The sequence below is a fragment of the Oncorhynchus keta genome, unplaced genomic scaffold (assembly GCF_023373465.1).
Source record: "Oncorhynchus keta strain PuntledgeMale-10-30-2019 unplaced genomic scaffold, Oket_V2 Un_contig_3152_pilon_pilon, whole genome shotgun sequence".
Classification (NCBI taxonomy): domain Eukaryota; kingdom Metazoa; phylum Chordata; class Actinopteri; order Salmoniformes; family Salmonidae; genus Oncorhynchus; species Oncorhynchus keta.
In genome coordinates, this window is record NW_026287102.1 from 2,501 (window position 1) to 20,000 (window position 17,500).

The 17,500-nt window shown below is 49.3% G+C and overlaps 2 protein-coding genes across 2 annotated transcripts in view; one reads left to right on the forward strand and one right to left on the reverse strand.

Annotated features, from left to right (window-relative positions):
- The window catches only part of LOC127923729 (uncharacterized), a 1,050-nt gene extending 673 nt beyond the window's left edge, over nt 1-377 (forward strand). Inside the window, exon 1 of the mRNA XM_052507789.1 lies at nt 1-377. This exon is cut by the window's left edge and continues 673 nt beyond it. Within this exon, the coding sequence (XP_052363749.1) occupies nt 1-377 (377 nt within the window).
- Nucleotides 378-12,749: 12,372 nt separating this feature from the next.
- Nucleotides 12,750-17,500, reverse strand: part of diaph3 (diaphanous-related formin 3) — a 20,297-nt gene continuing 15,546 nt past the window's right edge. The window contains exon 3 of the mRNA XM_052507790.1: nt 12,750-12,887. Within this exon, the coding sequence (XP_052363750.1) occupies nt 12,750-12,887 (138 nt within the window). The remainder of the gene's footprint in view (nt 12,888-17,500) is intronic.

Sequence of the window (17,500 nt, forward strand, 5' to 3'; positions counted from 1 at the left end):
TCCCCACCCTCAACCCACGCCACTGTCCCCACCCCACTGTCCCCACCCTCAACCACACGCCCCTGTCCCCACCCCCCCCACCCCACTGTCCCCACCCTCAACCACACCCCACTGTCCCCCCCTACCCCACTGTCCCCACCCTCAACCCCACGCCCCTGTCCCTCAACCCCCCACTGTCCCCACCCTCCCACCCCACTGTCCCCACCCTCAACCACACGCCCCTGTCCCCACCCCACTGTCCACACCCCACTGTCCCCACCCTCAACCACACGCCCCTGTCCCCACCCTCAACCCGTTCACCTAGTGCCAGAGTAGAGTTAGAAGGAGGAATGATAAGAGCTGAGCAAGTCTACAATCTTCTGTTAAACTCAAACTAAAAGTTCTACCAGGGGACCATGGTGAAAAGTGGTCCACTGTGCAGGGCATAGGGTAACCATTTGGGACACAGGCCATCCCCTACTGTGAGACATTTCGAAACCAAATCAGATGACTTGACATGAAGGGTATTTTGATCCCGGAGGTCCGGAGTACTGAGGGGGGGGTTCCTGTTCTACCTCATCATTCATTACACCTGGATACCCAGGTATAAAAACAATCACTTCCTGATTACTGCGGGGAAGAAGGAAGAGCAGCAGTGGAAGAGGAGGAGGTGTGAGTTTTATAGGTCTGATAGGATAACCAATACAATAGATACATGTGGGAAATGTGTATAGGCCATACTGCTGACTTGTTCATCAGGATCCATTTCCTCACGACCTTTCCAAAGCAGCTTATTGAGGTGAAGTGTAGTGGACCAATTAAGACCTCCAGGATCTAAGTCGCCACGTAGGTAGAGATACTGACGGTATCCGAGGAGAGAACAAATGAGGGAGTCCAATTTACGGAGTTGGAGCCAAAAACATCCAGAGCAACAGAGGAAGTGATCGACTCAAATGTTCTTTCTTATCCAGCTCTCTCAAAGTCTCTCTCTCTGTCTCTCAGCCCCTCAGTCTCTCTCTCAGTCCCCTCTCTCTCAGTCTCTCTCTCAGTCTCTCTCTCAGTCTCTCTCTCAGTCTCTCTCTCAGTCTCTCTCTCAGTCTCTCTCTCAGTCTCTCTCTCAGTCCTCTCTCCGTCTCTCTCTCCGTCTCTCTCTCCGTCTCTCTCTCCGTCTCTCTCTCCGTCTCTCTCTCCGTCTCTCTCTCCGTCTCTCTCTCCGTCTCTCTCTCCGTCTCTCTCTCCGTCTCTCTCTCCGTCTCCCTCTCTGTCTCCCTCTCTGTCCCCCTCTCTGTCTCCCTCTCTGTCTCCCTCTCTGTCTCCTCTCTGTCTCTCAAAGTGTCTCTCTCTCCGTCAACCAGATCGTGTCGCTCCACGCGGAGACAGAGGTAGAAGGATACCTTATTTTAGGCTAATGGAGGAGGAGGAGGATCTCACTGAGGCAGGTAACTCAGTCATGGTTGTTCATACAACCTTTAAATTAGTCTGTCCTCGGCTTCAAACCTTTTTCTCACTCTCTCTCTGTGTGAAGAGAAAGTGCTCTTAATTTGACTGATGAATGCAGACACTACCCTAAATGGTGCTACTGTCCTTGGAATGGACAATCCCCCCCTCTCTCTCCTCTGGTTCTTTAGTTGTAATGAATCTCTGTTCTGTTTCTGTGATGATCAGGTATTGAAAAGGCAGGCTGAGGCCACTCCAATCCCCCGCCACTCTCCCCTGGTTCTTTAGTTGTAATGAATCTCTGTTCTGTTTCTGTGATGATCAGGTATTGAAAAGGCAGGCTGAGGCCACTCCAGTCATAATCAAGTCTCTGAGACAATGATTCACCCCACCTTTCTCTATGCAAGGAGGGCTTCAGTACTGGCAGCAAGGTGAGTCAACCAGACTGCATTGATAAACAGACCTGTTGACAGACAGTGGTTGGCCCTGAACAACACGTGTCCCCACCCGAACTGGTTCAGCCCACACACAACCACACACACACACACACACACACACACACACACACACACACACACACACACACACACACACACACCCTCAACCACACCCCACACACACACACCCCCCCACTGTCCCCACACTCAACCACACACACACACACACACAACACACACCCTGTCCCCACACACACACGAAAAGGAGGAAAAAAACTGCTTCTTTTTTAAAAAACTGATTCCCATCCTGTTGCAAGCCGTCTCTCCGTTCTACCAGGGGACCAGCAATGGTAGCAGGGTATAAAAAAGGCCATATATGTTTGTAAACAGACCGGTCCCACAGATGACGCATGAGATTAGGCGCCACGGGGCGACTTCCTGACCTGGATAAAGAAAACGTCACCCCTGGTCAGCAGTGGTGTTGAATGTTAATTTAAACCTGGTGGAGACACTCAGTCAATGTCTGATACCAAGCCCACAATCAGCTCTTCATTACACCTACGTAGTGCACTACGTTTGATTAGAACCCTATGGGGTCCTGGTCTAAATTAGTGCACTACGTTTGATTAAAAACAAGCCCTATGGGGTCCTGGTCTAAAGTAGTGCACTACGTTTGATTAGAGCCCTATGGGGTCCTGGTCTAAAGTCATTGCACTACGTTTGAAAACAATCACCCTATGGGGTTCCTGTTCTAATCATTCATTGCACCTGGACAGGTATAAAAACAATCACTTCCTGAGCCCTATGGGGTCCTGGTACCTGAAAGTAGTGCACTACCCGTTTGATTCCTGAACCCTATGGGGTTCCTGGTCTACCTGAAGTAGTGCACTACCCGTTTGATTACAAGCCCTATGGGGTTCCTGGTCTAAAGTCATTCATTACCGTTTACCCAGGTATAGAACCCTGAGTACTGGGGTCCTGGTCTACCTCAATTAGTGCACTACGTTTGATTAGAACCCTATGGGGTCCTGGTCTACAAGTAGTGCACTACGTTTGATTAGAACCCTGTTCTGGGGTCCTGGTCTAAAGTAGTGCACTACGTTTGATTAGACAATCTCCCCCTATGGGGTCCTCCGGTCTAAAGTAGTGCACTACGTTTGATTATGATCAGGTATGGGTCCTGGTCTAAAGTAGTGCACTACGTTTGATTAATGAAGCCCTATGGGTCCTGGTCTGAAAAGTAGTGCACAGTCATATAGTCTCTGGCATAGGATGCCATTTAGGAATAGCAGACAAGTAAATCTTGGCTCATTGCTGGACATTGCTTTTCTTAACAAACACCCTTCACAGCCCCCTTCACTGCCCCCTTCACTGCCTCCTTTGGCGCTCATTCAACAACCCTTCACGTGCCCTTCACAACCCTTCACAGCCCTTCACACAGCCACTTCAGCTTCCTGCACAGCCCTTCAGCTTCCTGCACAGCCCTTCAGCGCCCTTCACAGCCCTTCACAGCCCTTCACAGCCCTTCACAGCCCTTCAGATTCCTTCACAGCCCTTCTTCCTTCACAGCCCTTCACAGCCCTTCACAGCCCTTCACAGCCCTTCACAGCCCTTCACAGCCCTTCACAGCCCTTCACAACACTTCACCCTTCACAGCCCTTCACAGCCCTTCACAGCCCTTCACAGCCCTTCACAGCCCTTCACAACGGAATGTGACTCAAGACATCCATGACGACAGAGGAATGTGACTCAAGACATCCATGACGACAGCGGAATGTGACTCAAGACATCCATGACGACAGCGGAATGTGACTCAAGACATCCATGACGACAGCGGAATGTGACTCAAGACATCCATGACGACAGCGGAATGTGACTCAAGACATCCATGACGACAGCGGAATGTGACTCAAGACATCCATGACGACAGCGGAATGTGACTCAAGACATCCATGACGACAGCGGAATGTGACTCAAGACATCCATTGACGACAGCGGAATGTGACTCAAGACATCCATGACGACAGCGGAATGTGACTCAAGACATCCATGACGACAGCGGAATGTGACTCAAGACATCCATGACGACAGCGGAATGTGACTCAAGACATCCCATGACGACAGCGGATCCCAAACGTATTCACTCATATCCCCCTTCCAGCGCAAAACCTCACACCCCTCGTTGGCGGAGAGAACATTTTCAGTTATAAAAAGCTTCCTGCAATTGTACAACAAAAAGTACATTTTGCCCCGAGTGCAGAGAGCATGTGACAGGTTTTAAAAAAGGTTTTAAAAAAGCTCATTATCTTGCAATACGATACAAAACCTGATTAAAAACAGTGTGGAAATGGGGTCGTTGACGAGGACATCGTGACAGGTTATATCGGTCGTTGACGAGGACATCGTGACAGGTTATATCGGTCGTTGACGAGGACATCGTGACAGGTTATATCGGTCGTTGACGAGGACATCGTGACAGGTTATATCGGTCGTTGACGAGGACATCGTGACAGGTTATATCGGTCGTTGACGAGGACATCGTGACAGGTTATATCGGTCGTTGATGAGGACATCGTGACAGGTTATATCGGTCGTTGACGAGGACATCGTGACAGGTTATATCGGTCGTTGATGAGGACATCGTGACAGGTTATATCGGTCGTTGACGAGGACATCGTGACAGGTTATATCGGTCGTTGATGAGGACATCGTGACAGGTTATATCGGTCGTTGACGAGGACATCGTGACAGGTTATATCGGTCGTTGATGAGGACATCGTGACAGGTTATATCGGTCGTTGATGAGGACATCGTGACAGGTTATATCGGTCGTTGACGAGGACATCGTGACAGGTTATATCGGTCATTGATGAGGACATTGTGACAGGTTATAACAGGTTATAACAGGTTATAAACAGCTCTCTAATGTCTGCAATGACTGACACGAGGAATACTGATGAGACTCTTTAAAAACTCCACTATTATAACTTTCAAGAATAAAGTTTCTTCAGTTTAAAACTTAAAAGATTTAAAATTAGAGTCAGCCACAGTTAAGGTCTTTCTAGGTCAGGGGTGAGTCACTAGATTCAGATGGGGGGGGGGGCTAGAACATAATTACAAATAATCTGTACTCTGCAAATTGACCACAACTAAAACCCAAAAAAGAGATTGTATGAGAAAATTATAATTTCATACCTTGATTACATTGAGACACAATCACACAATCCCTTCTACAGCATAGGCTACCGATAAAGAGAGTGTGTGTGTGTGTGTGTGTGTGTGTGTGTGTGTGTGTGTGTGTGTGTGTGTGTGTGTGTGTGTGTGTGTGTGTGTGTGTGTGTGTGTGTGTGTGTGTCTAGAGATAACCTTCCAATCACTCTGATATCGTTCCATTGAACAGCTCCATTAACATCAGCTGATGAAGAGGACAGGAGAGAAGACAGACAGACAGACAGCAACTACAGAACAGACACCCCAACAGTAAATACACCTGTCTGGTCGTTAACAGGAGAAGAAGACAGACAGCAGCTACAGAACAGAGACACCAACAGTAAATACACCTGTCTGGACGTTAACAGGAGAGAAGAAGACAGACAGCAGCTACAGAACAGAGACACCAACATTAAATACACCTGTCTGGTCGTTAACAGGAGAAGAAGACAGACAGACAGCAGCTACAGAACAGAGACACCAACAGTAAATACACCTGTCTGGTCGTTAACAGGAGAAGAAGACAGACAGCAGCTACAGAACAGAGACACCAACATTAAATACACCTGTCTGGTCTTTAACAGGAGAAGAAGAAGACAGACAGACAGCTACAGAACAGAGACACCAACATTAAATACACCTGTCTGGTCGTTAACAGGAGAAGAAGACAGACAGACAGCTACAGAACAGAGACACCAACATTAAATACACCTGTCTGGTCGTTAACAGGAGAAGAAGACATACAGACAGCAGCTACAGAACAGAGACACCAACATTAAATACACCTGTCTGGTCGTTAACAGGAGAAGAAGACAGACAGCAGCTACAGAACAGAGACACCAACATTAAATACACCTGTCTGGTCGTTAACAGGAGAAGAAGACAGACAGCAGCTACAGAACAGAGAATCAAAATCATAGGGCTCTGGTCTAAAGTAGTGCACTATATAGGGAATAGGGTTCTATAGGGCTCTGGTATAAAGTAGTGCACTATATAGGGAATAGGGTTCTATAGGGCTCTGGTATAAAGTAGTGCAGTATATAGGGAATAGGGCTCTATAGGGCTCTGGTATAAAGTAGTGCACTACATAGGGAATAGGGCTCCATATGGAAGGTAACCATTTTCTGTTTTGCTTGCTGTTATTTCGTCTGGTTGGTTGTGATTGGATGCAGCCGTTTCCCCGTGAGTTAACACCTCTCTATACATCACAGAGTCCCAAATGGCACCCTATTCCCTACGGGCCCCGGTCAAAAGTAGTGCACTTACATAGGGAATAGGGTGCCACGGTCTGGGACAGATGAGGAGCAAATAACAAGGCCAGAATAACACCGCAAAGCCAACGTCACATTTTACAACGAGGCGATATATACCCTCATCTCTCACACACACACACACACACACACACACACACACACACACACACACACACACACACACACACACACACACACACACACACACACACACACACACACACACACACACACACACACACACACACACACACACACACACACAGAGCGTAGTGACTAACCAATGTCCTTGTCACTTTAGTAACAGTAGCTAATGTATACATATCGATCCCCACAATGCACTCTGTTCTCCGCGTTCCAGGGACCAATCCTAGTTCAATAATCTGCCGTATCAGAGCACCGTGACTTTTTAATAAACCACTAGTCCATCTAGAAGGTTCCAGGGACGGGACGGGGGGATTTCTAATTGAAATCGATGTAGAAAATGGTCCCTTTAATAGTTTTGAAGAATAAATCGTCTGGAAGCCAGGTGCTCTCTGTTTTCTTTCCAGATTCAATCATTTTCTGGAACTTGCCAGTTTTATCACGGCTACTCAAGGTACTGTCGGTCTGCTCCCAAATGGCACCCTGAGCCCTGGTCTGAAGTAGTGCCCTCTATAGGGAATAGGGTCTATAGTAGTGCCCTCTATAGGGAATAGGGTCTATAGTAGTGCCCTCTATAGGGAATAGGGTCTAAAGTAGTGCCCTCTATAAGGAATAGGGTGCCACAGGGCTCTGGTCTAAAGTAGTGCCCTCTATAGGGAATAGGGTCTAAAGTAGTGCCCTCTATAGGGAATAGGGTCTAAAGTAGTGCCCTCTATAGGGAATAGGGTCTATAGTAGTGCCCTATAAAGGGAATAGGGTCTAAAGTAGTGCCCTCTATAGGGGAATAGGGTGCCACAGGGCTCTGGTCTAAAGTAGTGCCCTCTATAGGGAATAGGGTGCCACAGGGCTCTGGTCTAAAGTAGTGCCTTCTATAGGGAATAGGGTCTAAAGTAGTGCCCTCTATCAATAGGGTCTATAGTAGTGCCCTATAAAGGGAATAGGGTCTAAAGTAGTGCCCTCTATAGGGAATAGGGTGCCACAGGGCTCTGGTCTAAAGTAGTGCCCTCTATAGGGAATAGGGTCTAAAGTAGTGCCCTCTATAGGGAATAGGGTCTAAAGTTGTGCCCTCTATAGGGAATAGGGTCTAAAGTAGTGCCCTCTATAGGGAATAGGGTCTAAAGTAGTGCCCTCTATAGGGAATAGGGTGCCACAGGGCTCTGGTCTAAAGTAGTGCCCTCTATAGGGAATAGGGTGCCACAGGGCTCTGGTCTAAAGTAGTGCCCTCTATAGGGAATAGGGTGCGTGAGGGAGGAAGAAGGAAACAGGTTGGAGCTCATTGAAACTCCAGACACGAGGACCATCCAGAGAGCAGCAGACACCATGAACAACAATGAATCATCCAATATCTTCCAGCACTCCAACATTATCACATCCTCCAAGGATGGTGGGCCAAGCGCTCTATAATTTAACACTAACTGGTGGTTTCATATGCCAGGTGTGTGAGAGAGGAGATAGAGGGGAAGAGAGAGAGAGAGAAAGAGAGAGAGATAGAGAGAGAGAGAGAGAAGAGAGAGAGAGGGAGAGAGGAGAGAGAGGAGAGAGAGAGGAGAGAGAGAGGAGAGAGAGAGAGAGGGAGAGAGAGGAGAGAGGAGAGAGAGAGGAGAGAGAGAGAGGAGAGAGAGAGAGAAAGAGAGAGAGAAAGAGAGAGAGAAAGAGAGAGAGAGAGAGGAGAGAAAGAGAAAGAGAGAAAGAGGGAGAGAAAGAGGCAGAGAGAGAGAGAGAGAGAGGAGACAGAGTGAGCGTGAAAGCGAACAAACAAGATAAAACAACTTCAGCAAAGCAAGATTAGGTAGAGGGTAGATTAGGTAGAGGGTAGATTAGGTAGAGGGTAGATTAGGTAGAGGGTAGATTAGGTAGAGGGTAGATTAGGTAGAGGGTAGATTAGGTAGAGGGTAGATTAGGTAGAGGGTAGATTAGGTAGAGGGTAGATTAGGTAGAGGGTAGATTTGGTAGTGGGTAGATTAGGTAATGGGTATGGTTAGATTAGGTTATTAGTAGTGATTAAATGATATAATGGTACATTAGGTCACGGTTAGATTAGGTAACGGTAGATTAGGTCATGGTTTGTGGTTAGATCGGGTGGCAGTTAGATCAGGTAGCACTTAGATCAGGTAGCACTTAGATCAGGTAGCACTTAGATCAGGTGGCACTTAGATCAGGTGGCACTTAGATCAGGTGGCACTTAGATCAGGTGGCACTTAGATCAGGTGGCACTTAGATCAGGTGGCACTTAGATCAGGTGGCACTTAGATCAGGTGGCACTTAGATCAGGTGGCACTTAGATCAGGTGGCACTTAGATCAGGTGGCACTTAGATCAGGTGGCAGTTAGATCAGGTAGCAGTTAGATCAGGAAGCAGTTAGATCAGGAAGCAGTTAGATCAGGAAGCAGTTAGATCAGGTGGCAGTTAGATCAGGAGGCAGTTAGATCAGGAGGCAGTTAGATCGGGTGGCAGTTAGATCGGGTGGCAGTTAGATCAGGTGGAGGTTAGATCGGGTGGCAGTTAGATCAGGTGGCAGTTAGATCAGGTGGCAGTTAGATCAGGTGGCAGTTAGATCAGGTGGCAGTTAGATCAGGTGGCAGTTAGATCAGAGGCAGTTAGATCAGGAGGCAGTTAGATCAGGAGGCAGTTAGATCAGGTGGCAGTTAGATCAGGTGGCAGTTAGATCAGGTGGCAGTTAGATCAGGTGGCAGTTAGATCAGGTGGCAGTTAGATCAGGTGGCAGTTAGATCAGAGGGTTAGATCAGGTGGCACTTAGATCAGGTGGCACTTAGATCAGGTGGCACTTAGATCAGGTGGCACTTAGATCAGGTGGCACTTAGATCAGGTGGCACTTAGATCAGGTGGCACTTAGATCAGGTAGCAGTTAGATCAGGTAGCAGTTAGATCAGGAAGCAGTTAGATCAGGAAGCAGTTAGATCAGGAAGCAGTTAGATCAGGAAGCAGTTAGATCAGGAAGCAGTTAGATCAGGAAGCAGTTAGATCAGGAAGCACTTAGATCAGGTAGCACTTAGATCAGGTAGCACTTAGATCAGGTAGCACTTAGATCAGGTAGCACTTAGATCAGGTAGCAGTTAGATCAGGTAGCACTTAGATCAGGTAGCACTTAGATCAGGTAGAGGAATTATATTTCAACCCTGTGATGGTGTAACGGGCCAACAGGAGATATTTAACACAGAGGACAGACTGCAGTGTAACGGGCCAACAGGAGATATTTAACACAGAGGACAGACTTAACGGGCCAACAGGGAGTATTTAACACGGAGGACAGACTGCAGTGTAACGGGCCGACAGGGAGTATTTAACACAGAGGACAGACTGCAGTGTAACGGGCCGACAGGGGGTATTTAACACGGAGGACAGACTGCAGTGTAACGGGCCGACAGGGGGTATTTAACACGGAGGACAGACTGCAGTGTAACGGGCCGACAGGGGATATTTAACACGGAGGACAGACTGCAGTGTAACGGGCCAACAGGGGGTATTTAACACAGAGGACAGACTGCAGTGTAACGGGCCAACAGGGAGATATTTAACACAGAGGACAGACTGCAGTGTAGGCCAACAGGGAGTATTTAACACGGAGGACAGACTGCAGTGTAACGGGCCGACAGGAGATATTTAACACGGAGGACAGACTGCAGTGTAGCAGGGCCAACAGGAGATATTTAACACAGAGGACAGACTGCAGTGTAACAGGCCGACAGGAGATATTTAACACGGAGGACAGACTGCAGTGTAACGGGCCAACAGGAGATATTTAACACGGAGGACAGACTGCAGTGTAACGGGCCAACAGGGGTATTTAACACGGAGGACAGACTGCAGTGTAACGGGCCGACAGGGGGTATTTAACACGGAGGACAGACTGCAGTGTAACGGGCCGACAGGGGGTATTTAACACGGAGGACAGACTGCAGTGTAACGGGCCAACAGGGGATATTTAACACGGAGGACAGACTGCAGTGTAATGGGCCAACAGGAGATATTTAACACGGAGGACAGACTGCAGTGTAATGGCCGACAGGAGATATTTAACACAGAGGACAGACTGCAGTGTAACGGGCCAACAGGAGTATTTAACATGGAGGACAGACTGCAGTGTAACGGGCCAACAGGGGTATTTAACACAGAGGACAGACTGCAGTGTAACGGGCCAACAGGGAGTATTTAACACGGAGGACAGACTGCAGTGTAACGGGCCGACAGGAGATATTTAACACGGAGGACAGACTGCAGTGTAACGGGCCAACAGGGGATATTTAACACGGAGGACAGACTGCAGTGTAATGGGCCAACAGGAGATATTTAACACGGAGGACAGACTGCAGTGTAACGTGCCGACAGGAGATATTTAACACAGAGGACAGACTGCAGTGTAACGGGCCAACAGGGAGTATTTAACACGGAGGACAGACTGCAGTGTAACGGGCCGACAGGAGATATTTAACACGGAGGACAGACTGCAGTGTAACGGGCCAACAGGAGATATTTAACACAGAGGACAGACTGCAGTGTACGGGCCCAACAGGAGATATTTAACACGGAGGACAGACTGCAGTGTAACGGGCCGACAGGGAGTATTTAACACAGAGGACAGACTGCAGTGCCAACAGGCCAACAGGAGATATTTAACACGGAGGACAGACTGCAGTGTAACGGGCCGACAGGAGATATTTAACACAGAGGACAGACTGCAAGTAGCGGGCCAACAGGGAGTATTTAACACGGAGGACAGACTGCAGTGTAACGGGCTGACAGGGATATTTAACACGGAGGACAGACTGCAGTTAGACGGGCCAACAGGAGATATTTAACACGGAGGACAGACTGCAGTGTAGGGCCAACAGGGAGTATTTAACACAGAGGACAGACTGCAGTGTAACGGGCCAACAGGGGATATTTAACACAGAGGACAGACTGCAGTGTAACGGGCCAACAGGAGATATTTAACACAGAGGACAGACTGCAGTGTAACGGGCCAACAGGGGATATTTAACACGGAGGACAGACTGCAGTGTAACGGGCCAACAGGAGATATTTAACACGGAGGACAGACTGCAGTGTAACGGGCCAACAGGGGATATTTAACACAGAGGACAGACTGCAGTGTAACGGGCCAACAGGGAGTATTTAACACGGAGGACAGACTGCAGTGTAACGGGCCAACAGGAGATATTTAACACAGAGGACAGACTGCAGTGTAACGGGCCAACAGGGAGTATTTAACACGGAGGACAGACTGCAGTGTAACAGGCCGACAGGAGATATTTAACACAGAGGACAGACTGCAGTGTAACGGGCCAACAGGAGATATTTAACACGGAGGACAGACTGCAGTGTAACGGGCCAACAGGAGATATTTAACACAGAGGACAGACTGCAGTGTAACGGGCCAACAGGAGTATTTAACACGGAGGACAGACTGCAGTGTAACAGGCCGACAGGAGATATTTAACACAGAGGACAGACTGCAGTGTAACGGGCCAACAGGAGATACTTAACACGGAGGACAGACTGCAGTGTAACGGGCCAACAGGAGATATTTAACACTGAGGACAGACTGCAGTGTAACGGGCCAACAGGAGATATTTAACACAGAGGACAGACTGCAGTAACAGTTGTTTAGTGTCTACCAGACTGATATATCGGGAATGGTGTGCTAATTGACCCCAGCTAAGAGGCATCCTCAGCCTCTCTAACCTGGCCAGTCTGATGTCTACCCTGCACTATGACCCATCCTGGCCTCTCTAACCTGCCCAGTCTGATGTCCTGATACGAGCCAGGTCTGAACCACTCTGGTACGAGCCAGGCCTGAACCACTCAGAGCAGAGACCACCACCCTGGTACGAGCCAGGCCTGTACCACACAGAGCAGAGACACCACCCTGGTACGAGCCAGGCCTGAACCTAACCCTAGCCACACACACACAGTGTCCCTAGCCACACACACAGTGTCCCTAGCCACACACACACCACTCAGAGTCTAAGTTCCGTGCTACACACACACACACACCACTCAGTGTAAGTGCCCTGCTACACACACACACCACTAGGAGTCTAAGTTCCCTGCTACACACACACACACACACACACCACTCAGTCTAAGTTCCCTGCTACACACACACACACACACTCAGTCTAAGTTCCCTGCTACACACACAACACACACACACTCAGAGTCTAAGATCCCACTACACACACACACACACACACTCAGAGTCTAAGATCCCTGCTACACACACACACACACACACACACACACACATATCACTCAGAGCCTCAGTTTCCTACCACAGTGTGAACCATAACTCTCCACCTACTGTTTTGGAGGCAGTAACAATGTACTGGATAACCATCTCTCTCTTGGTGGTCAGATCTTTCTCTCTCAGAGGAGCCTTCTTGTCATCATTCAGGTTCATATCCTCCTGGATAGAGGGAGAGAGGAGAGACAGAGAGAGAAACAGAGAGGGGGAGAGAGATGAGAAATAGGAGAGAGAGAGGAGAGAAATATGATGAGAGAGGAAGAGAGAGAGAGAGAGAGAGAGAGAGAGAGAGAGGAGAGAGACAGAGAGAGAGGAGAGAGACAGAGAGAGGAGACAGAGAGAGAGAGAGAGAGAGAGAGAGACAGAGAGGAGAGAGACAGAGAGAGAGGAGAGAGACAGAGAGGAGAGAGAGAGAGAGAGAGAGAGAGGAGAGAGAGGAGAGAGACAGAGAGAGGAGAGAGACAGAGAGAGAGAGACAGAGAGGAGAGAGACAGAGAGGGAGAGAGACAGAGGAAGGAGAGACAGAGAGGAGGACAGAGACAGAGAGACAGAGAGAGAGAGAGAGAGAGAGAGAGAGAGAGAGAGAGAGAGAGAAGAGACAGAGAGACAGAGAGACAGAGAGACAGAGAGACAGAGGAAGAGAGACAGAGGAAGGAGAGACAGAGAGGAGAGAGAGAGTGTTAATATAATTATATGATTATAATATTACCCTCCGAGACCATATGATAGTATGAAATTGATTCGAATCATTAGATTTTAATGCTGTGTGTGATTTAGTCAGTATAATTATATCTGAGAGTGTAGTTCGTAGTCAGAACTAATGTTTTGGTGACAATATATCTAGTGTCTTGATAACGGACTGTCTGAGGAAGATTCGTGGCCGACCTTGGCTGGGGCACCGAGGAACCCCCAGGGTGTCGGCGCCGAGAACCTCCCAGGGTGTCGGCGCCGAGAACCTCCCAGGGTGTCGGCGCCGAGAACCTCCCAGGGTGTCGGCGCCGAGAACCTCCCAGGGTGTCGGCGCCGAGAACCTCCCAGGGTGTCGGCGCCGAGAACCTCCCAGGGTGTCTGAGAACCTCCCAGGGTGTCGGCACCGAGAACCTCCCAGGGTGTCGAGAACCTCCCAGGGTGTCGGCACCGAGAACCTCCCAGGGTGTCTGAGAACCTCCCAGGGTGTCGGCGCCGAGAACCTCCCAGGGTGTCGGCACCGAGAACCTCCCAGGGTGTCGGCACCGAGAACCTCCCAGGGTGTCGGCACCGAGAACCTCCCAGGGTGTCGGCACCGAGAACCTCCCAGGGTGTCGGCACCGAGAACCTCCCAGGGTGTCTGAGAACCCAAAACTAATGTTTTGTGTGGAAGTATGTGTGTCACTATAAAGTGAAGGTATTTGTTCTGTGCCCGTGAATAAACATTTGACAATTGTGGACTGGGCCTCTTGTCTCCTTTCATTCTAACCAGTATCTTACAAATCCTGGTCGCAGACAGAGTCATTTAAATGAATTGGGGAATGAACATTTGAGAACATAATTCTCGTGACAGAGAGATGTGGAGAGAGATGTGGAGAGAGAGATGTGGAGAGAGAGATGTGGAGAGAGATGTGGAGAGAGAGATGTGGAGAGAGATGTGGAGAGAGAGATGTGGAGAGAGATGTGTAGAGATAAATATATGTTAGGCAGGTTAAAAGTTGAAGCCCACTCTGAGCGGTTGTCTCCCAGTAAAGGAGCTGAACTGGTTTCACATTAAAGGACGTGTTGGAGCCCTGAGAAGGATCCATCCTGAACATCTCCATGTTGGAGCCCTGAGAAGGATCCATCCTGAACATCTCCATGTTGGAGCCCTGAGAAGGATCCATCCTGGACATCTGGTGTGAACATCTCCATGTTGGAGCCCTGAGAAGGATCCATCCTGAACATCTCCATGTTGGAGCCCTGAGAAGGATCCATCCTGAACATCTCCATGTTGGAGCCCTGAGAAGGATCCATCCTGGACATCTCCATGTTGGAGCCCTGAGAAGGATCCATCCTGGACATCTGATATGAACATCTCCATGTTGGAGCCTTGAGAAGGATCCATCCTGGACATCTGGTGTGAACATCTCCATGTTGATCTCGAAGCCAGAAAAACCTCTCAGTAATTACTGGAAAAAACCAGGTTAAACAGAATGTCTTGACATTTCATTCATCTTCCCACTTTAAGAAGCATATTAGATTAAAACATAACACCTGTGCAGTTAATGAACGAGCTGCGAGCACGTATTTAAAAGGACGTATTTAAAAGGCCATATCATTAATTGCTTTTGTATTTTCAGAAAAAGCGTTGTGGAGGTAGAGCTGTAGAATTCCATAGGAAATCATTGTTTACATAGGATCTCTGTTGACCGACCGACCGACCGACCCGACCGACTGACCATTTAGTTCCATTTTGTCCTTCAGGAAGTGAAAACAAAGTCATGCCGTATTAAAACGTGATTGGACTTTACGGAAACAGACGAAAAGAGAGGTCCATACTACAGTAGTGCACTATATAGGGAATAGGGTTCTATAGGGCTCTGGTCTAAAGTAGTGCACTATATAGGGAATAGGGTTCTATAGGGCTCTGGTCTAAAGTAGCCCAGAGAAGATACAGAGAGACAGACGGGCAACAAACCAAATCTGGTCTTTAGACGAATCAATTGGTCGAAATGTTTAGACGTGTATTTTTCCATGTATAGACGTACCCTTTGTGTTAATAAAGTCAACTGGATGTTGCCACTGAGCTTGTCTGATGCTTTAAGCGCTTACACAAACTGGACAGAAATGACTCAAGAGGGAGCCAGAGATCAATATAGCCAAACCAGAAGGAAAGACATGTTCCTGGCCCTGCTGCTGGCCTTCACAGATTATGCCGTTAGGCTCCTGAAGCTGCTGGCCTCCACAGATTCTGCCGTTAGGCTCCTGAAGCTGCTGGCCTTCACAGATTCTGCCGTTAGGCTCCTGAAGCTGCTGACCTTCACAGATTCTGCCGTTAGGCTCCTGAAGCTGCTGGCCTTCACAGATTCTGCCGTTAGGCTCCTGAAGCTGCTGGCCTTCACAGATTCTGCCGTTAGGCTCCTGAAGCTGCTGGCCTTCACAGATTCTGCCATTAGGCTCCTGAAGCTGCTGGCCTTCACAGATTCTGCCGTTAGGCTCCTGAAGCTGCTGGCCTTCACAGATTCTGCCGTTAGGCTCCTGAAGCTGCTGTCCTTCACAGATTCTGCCGTTAGGCTCCTGAAGCTGCTGGCCTTCACAGATTCTGCCGTTAGGCTCCTGAAGCTGCGGTCCTTCACAGATTCTGCCGTTACGCTCCTCGCCGAGTCTCCCTTCTAAACGATTGAATCATCCTCGACGTGACCCGTCAGATTCAGAAACTTAAACCTAATTAGTCAAATAAAATGCCTCAACACCCCCATTAAACTGGAACTGAACAGACTTCGTGACGGTTTTTATTTTAGTTAGTTTTGGAGTCGAAGATGGTTTCGGTTGTTTTGTTTGTTCATTTATATATTTATTTTTTCATTATTTTGGGGCGGGTTTTGGTTATCTATAATAACCTTGTTACACACACAGCTCTTTCGACAGTGTGTCATCAGAAGTGTTATGGAGCTTCCTCCTGTGTAATGTCTGGTCTCCACGGGCAACGGTCCAATCATCCCCTCGTAGAAAGCACTGGGCTGGGATTGGATCGATTAAGAAGAGAGGAAGGAGAAACGTTGTTTTAGAAAGAGGAGGAGGAGGAGGAGGAGGAGGAGGAGGAGGAGGAGGAGGAGGGAGGAGGAGGGAGGGGAGGAGGAGGAGGAGGAGGAGGGGAGGAGGGGAGGGAGGAGGAGGAGGAGGAGGAGGAGGAGGAGGAGGAGGAGGAGGAGGGAGGAGGAGTTTTGGAGGAGGAGGGGAGGGAGGAGGAGGGAGGGAGGAGGAGGAGGAGGAGGAGGAGGAGGAGGAGGAGGAGGAGGAGGAGGAGGAGGAGGAGGAGGAGGAGGAGGAGGGAGGAGGGAGGGGAGGAGGAGGAGGAGGAGGAGGAGGAGGAGGAGGAGGAGTGGAGGAGGAGGAGGAGGTGGAGGAGGAGGAGGAGAGGAGGAGGAGGAGGAGGAGGAGGAGGAGGAGGAGGAGGAGGAGGAGGAGGAGGAGGAGGAGGAGGAGGGAGGGAGGAGGAGGAGGAGGAGGAGGAGGAGGGAGGGAGGAGGAGGAGGAGGGGAGGAGGGAGGAGGAGGAGGAGGAGGAGGAGGAGGGAGGAGGAGGAGGAGGAGGAGGAGGAGGAGGGGAGGAGGAGGAGGAGGAGGAGGAGGAGGAGGAGGAGGAGGAGGAGGAGAAGGAGGAGAAGGAGGAGGAGGAGGGGGGAGGAGGAGAAGGAGGAGGAGGAGGAGGAGGAGGAGGAGGAGGGGAGGAGGAGGAGGAGGAGGAGGAGGAGGAGGAGGAGGAGGAGGAGCATAGGTAGAGGTGAGAAAGAGACGAAGCATTAAACTATATCCACGTCAGCTGGTGAGGTTAGAGATTAAACATATATGTGAGTGAGTGAGTGAGTGAGTGAGTGAGTGAGTGAGTGAGTGAGTAAAGCTGAAAGTCAGCTTACATGACGGTGTCGCTATCAGGTGAGGTTAGCTTATCATGGCCTCTTTCGAGAAAGCAACTGACGAGTCAATGGCAACTGGCCCGCTCTCCAACTGGCCTGCCCTCCAACTGGCCCGCCCTCCAACTGGCCCGCTCTCCAACTGGCCTGCCCTCCAACTGGCCCGCTCTCCAACTGGCCCGCTCTCCAGCTG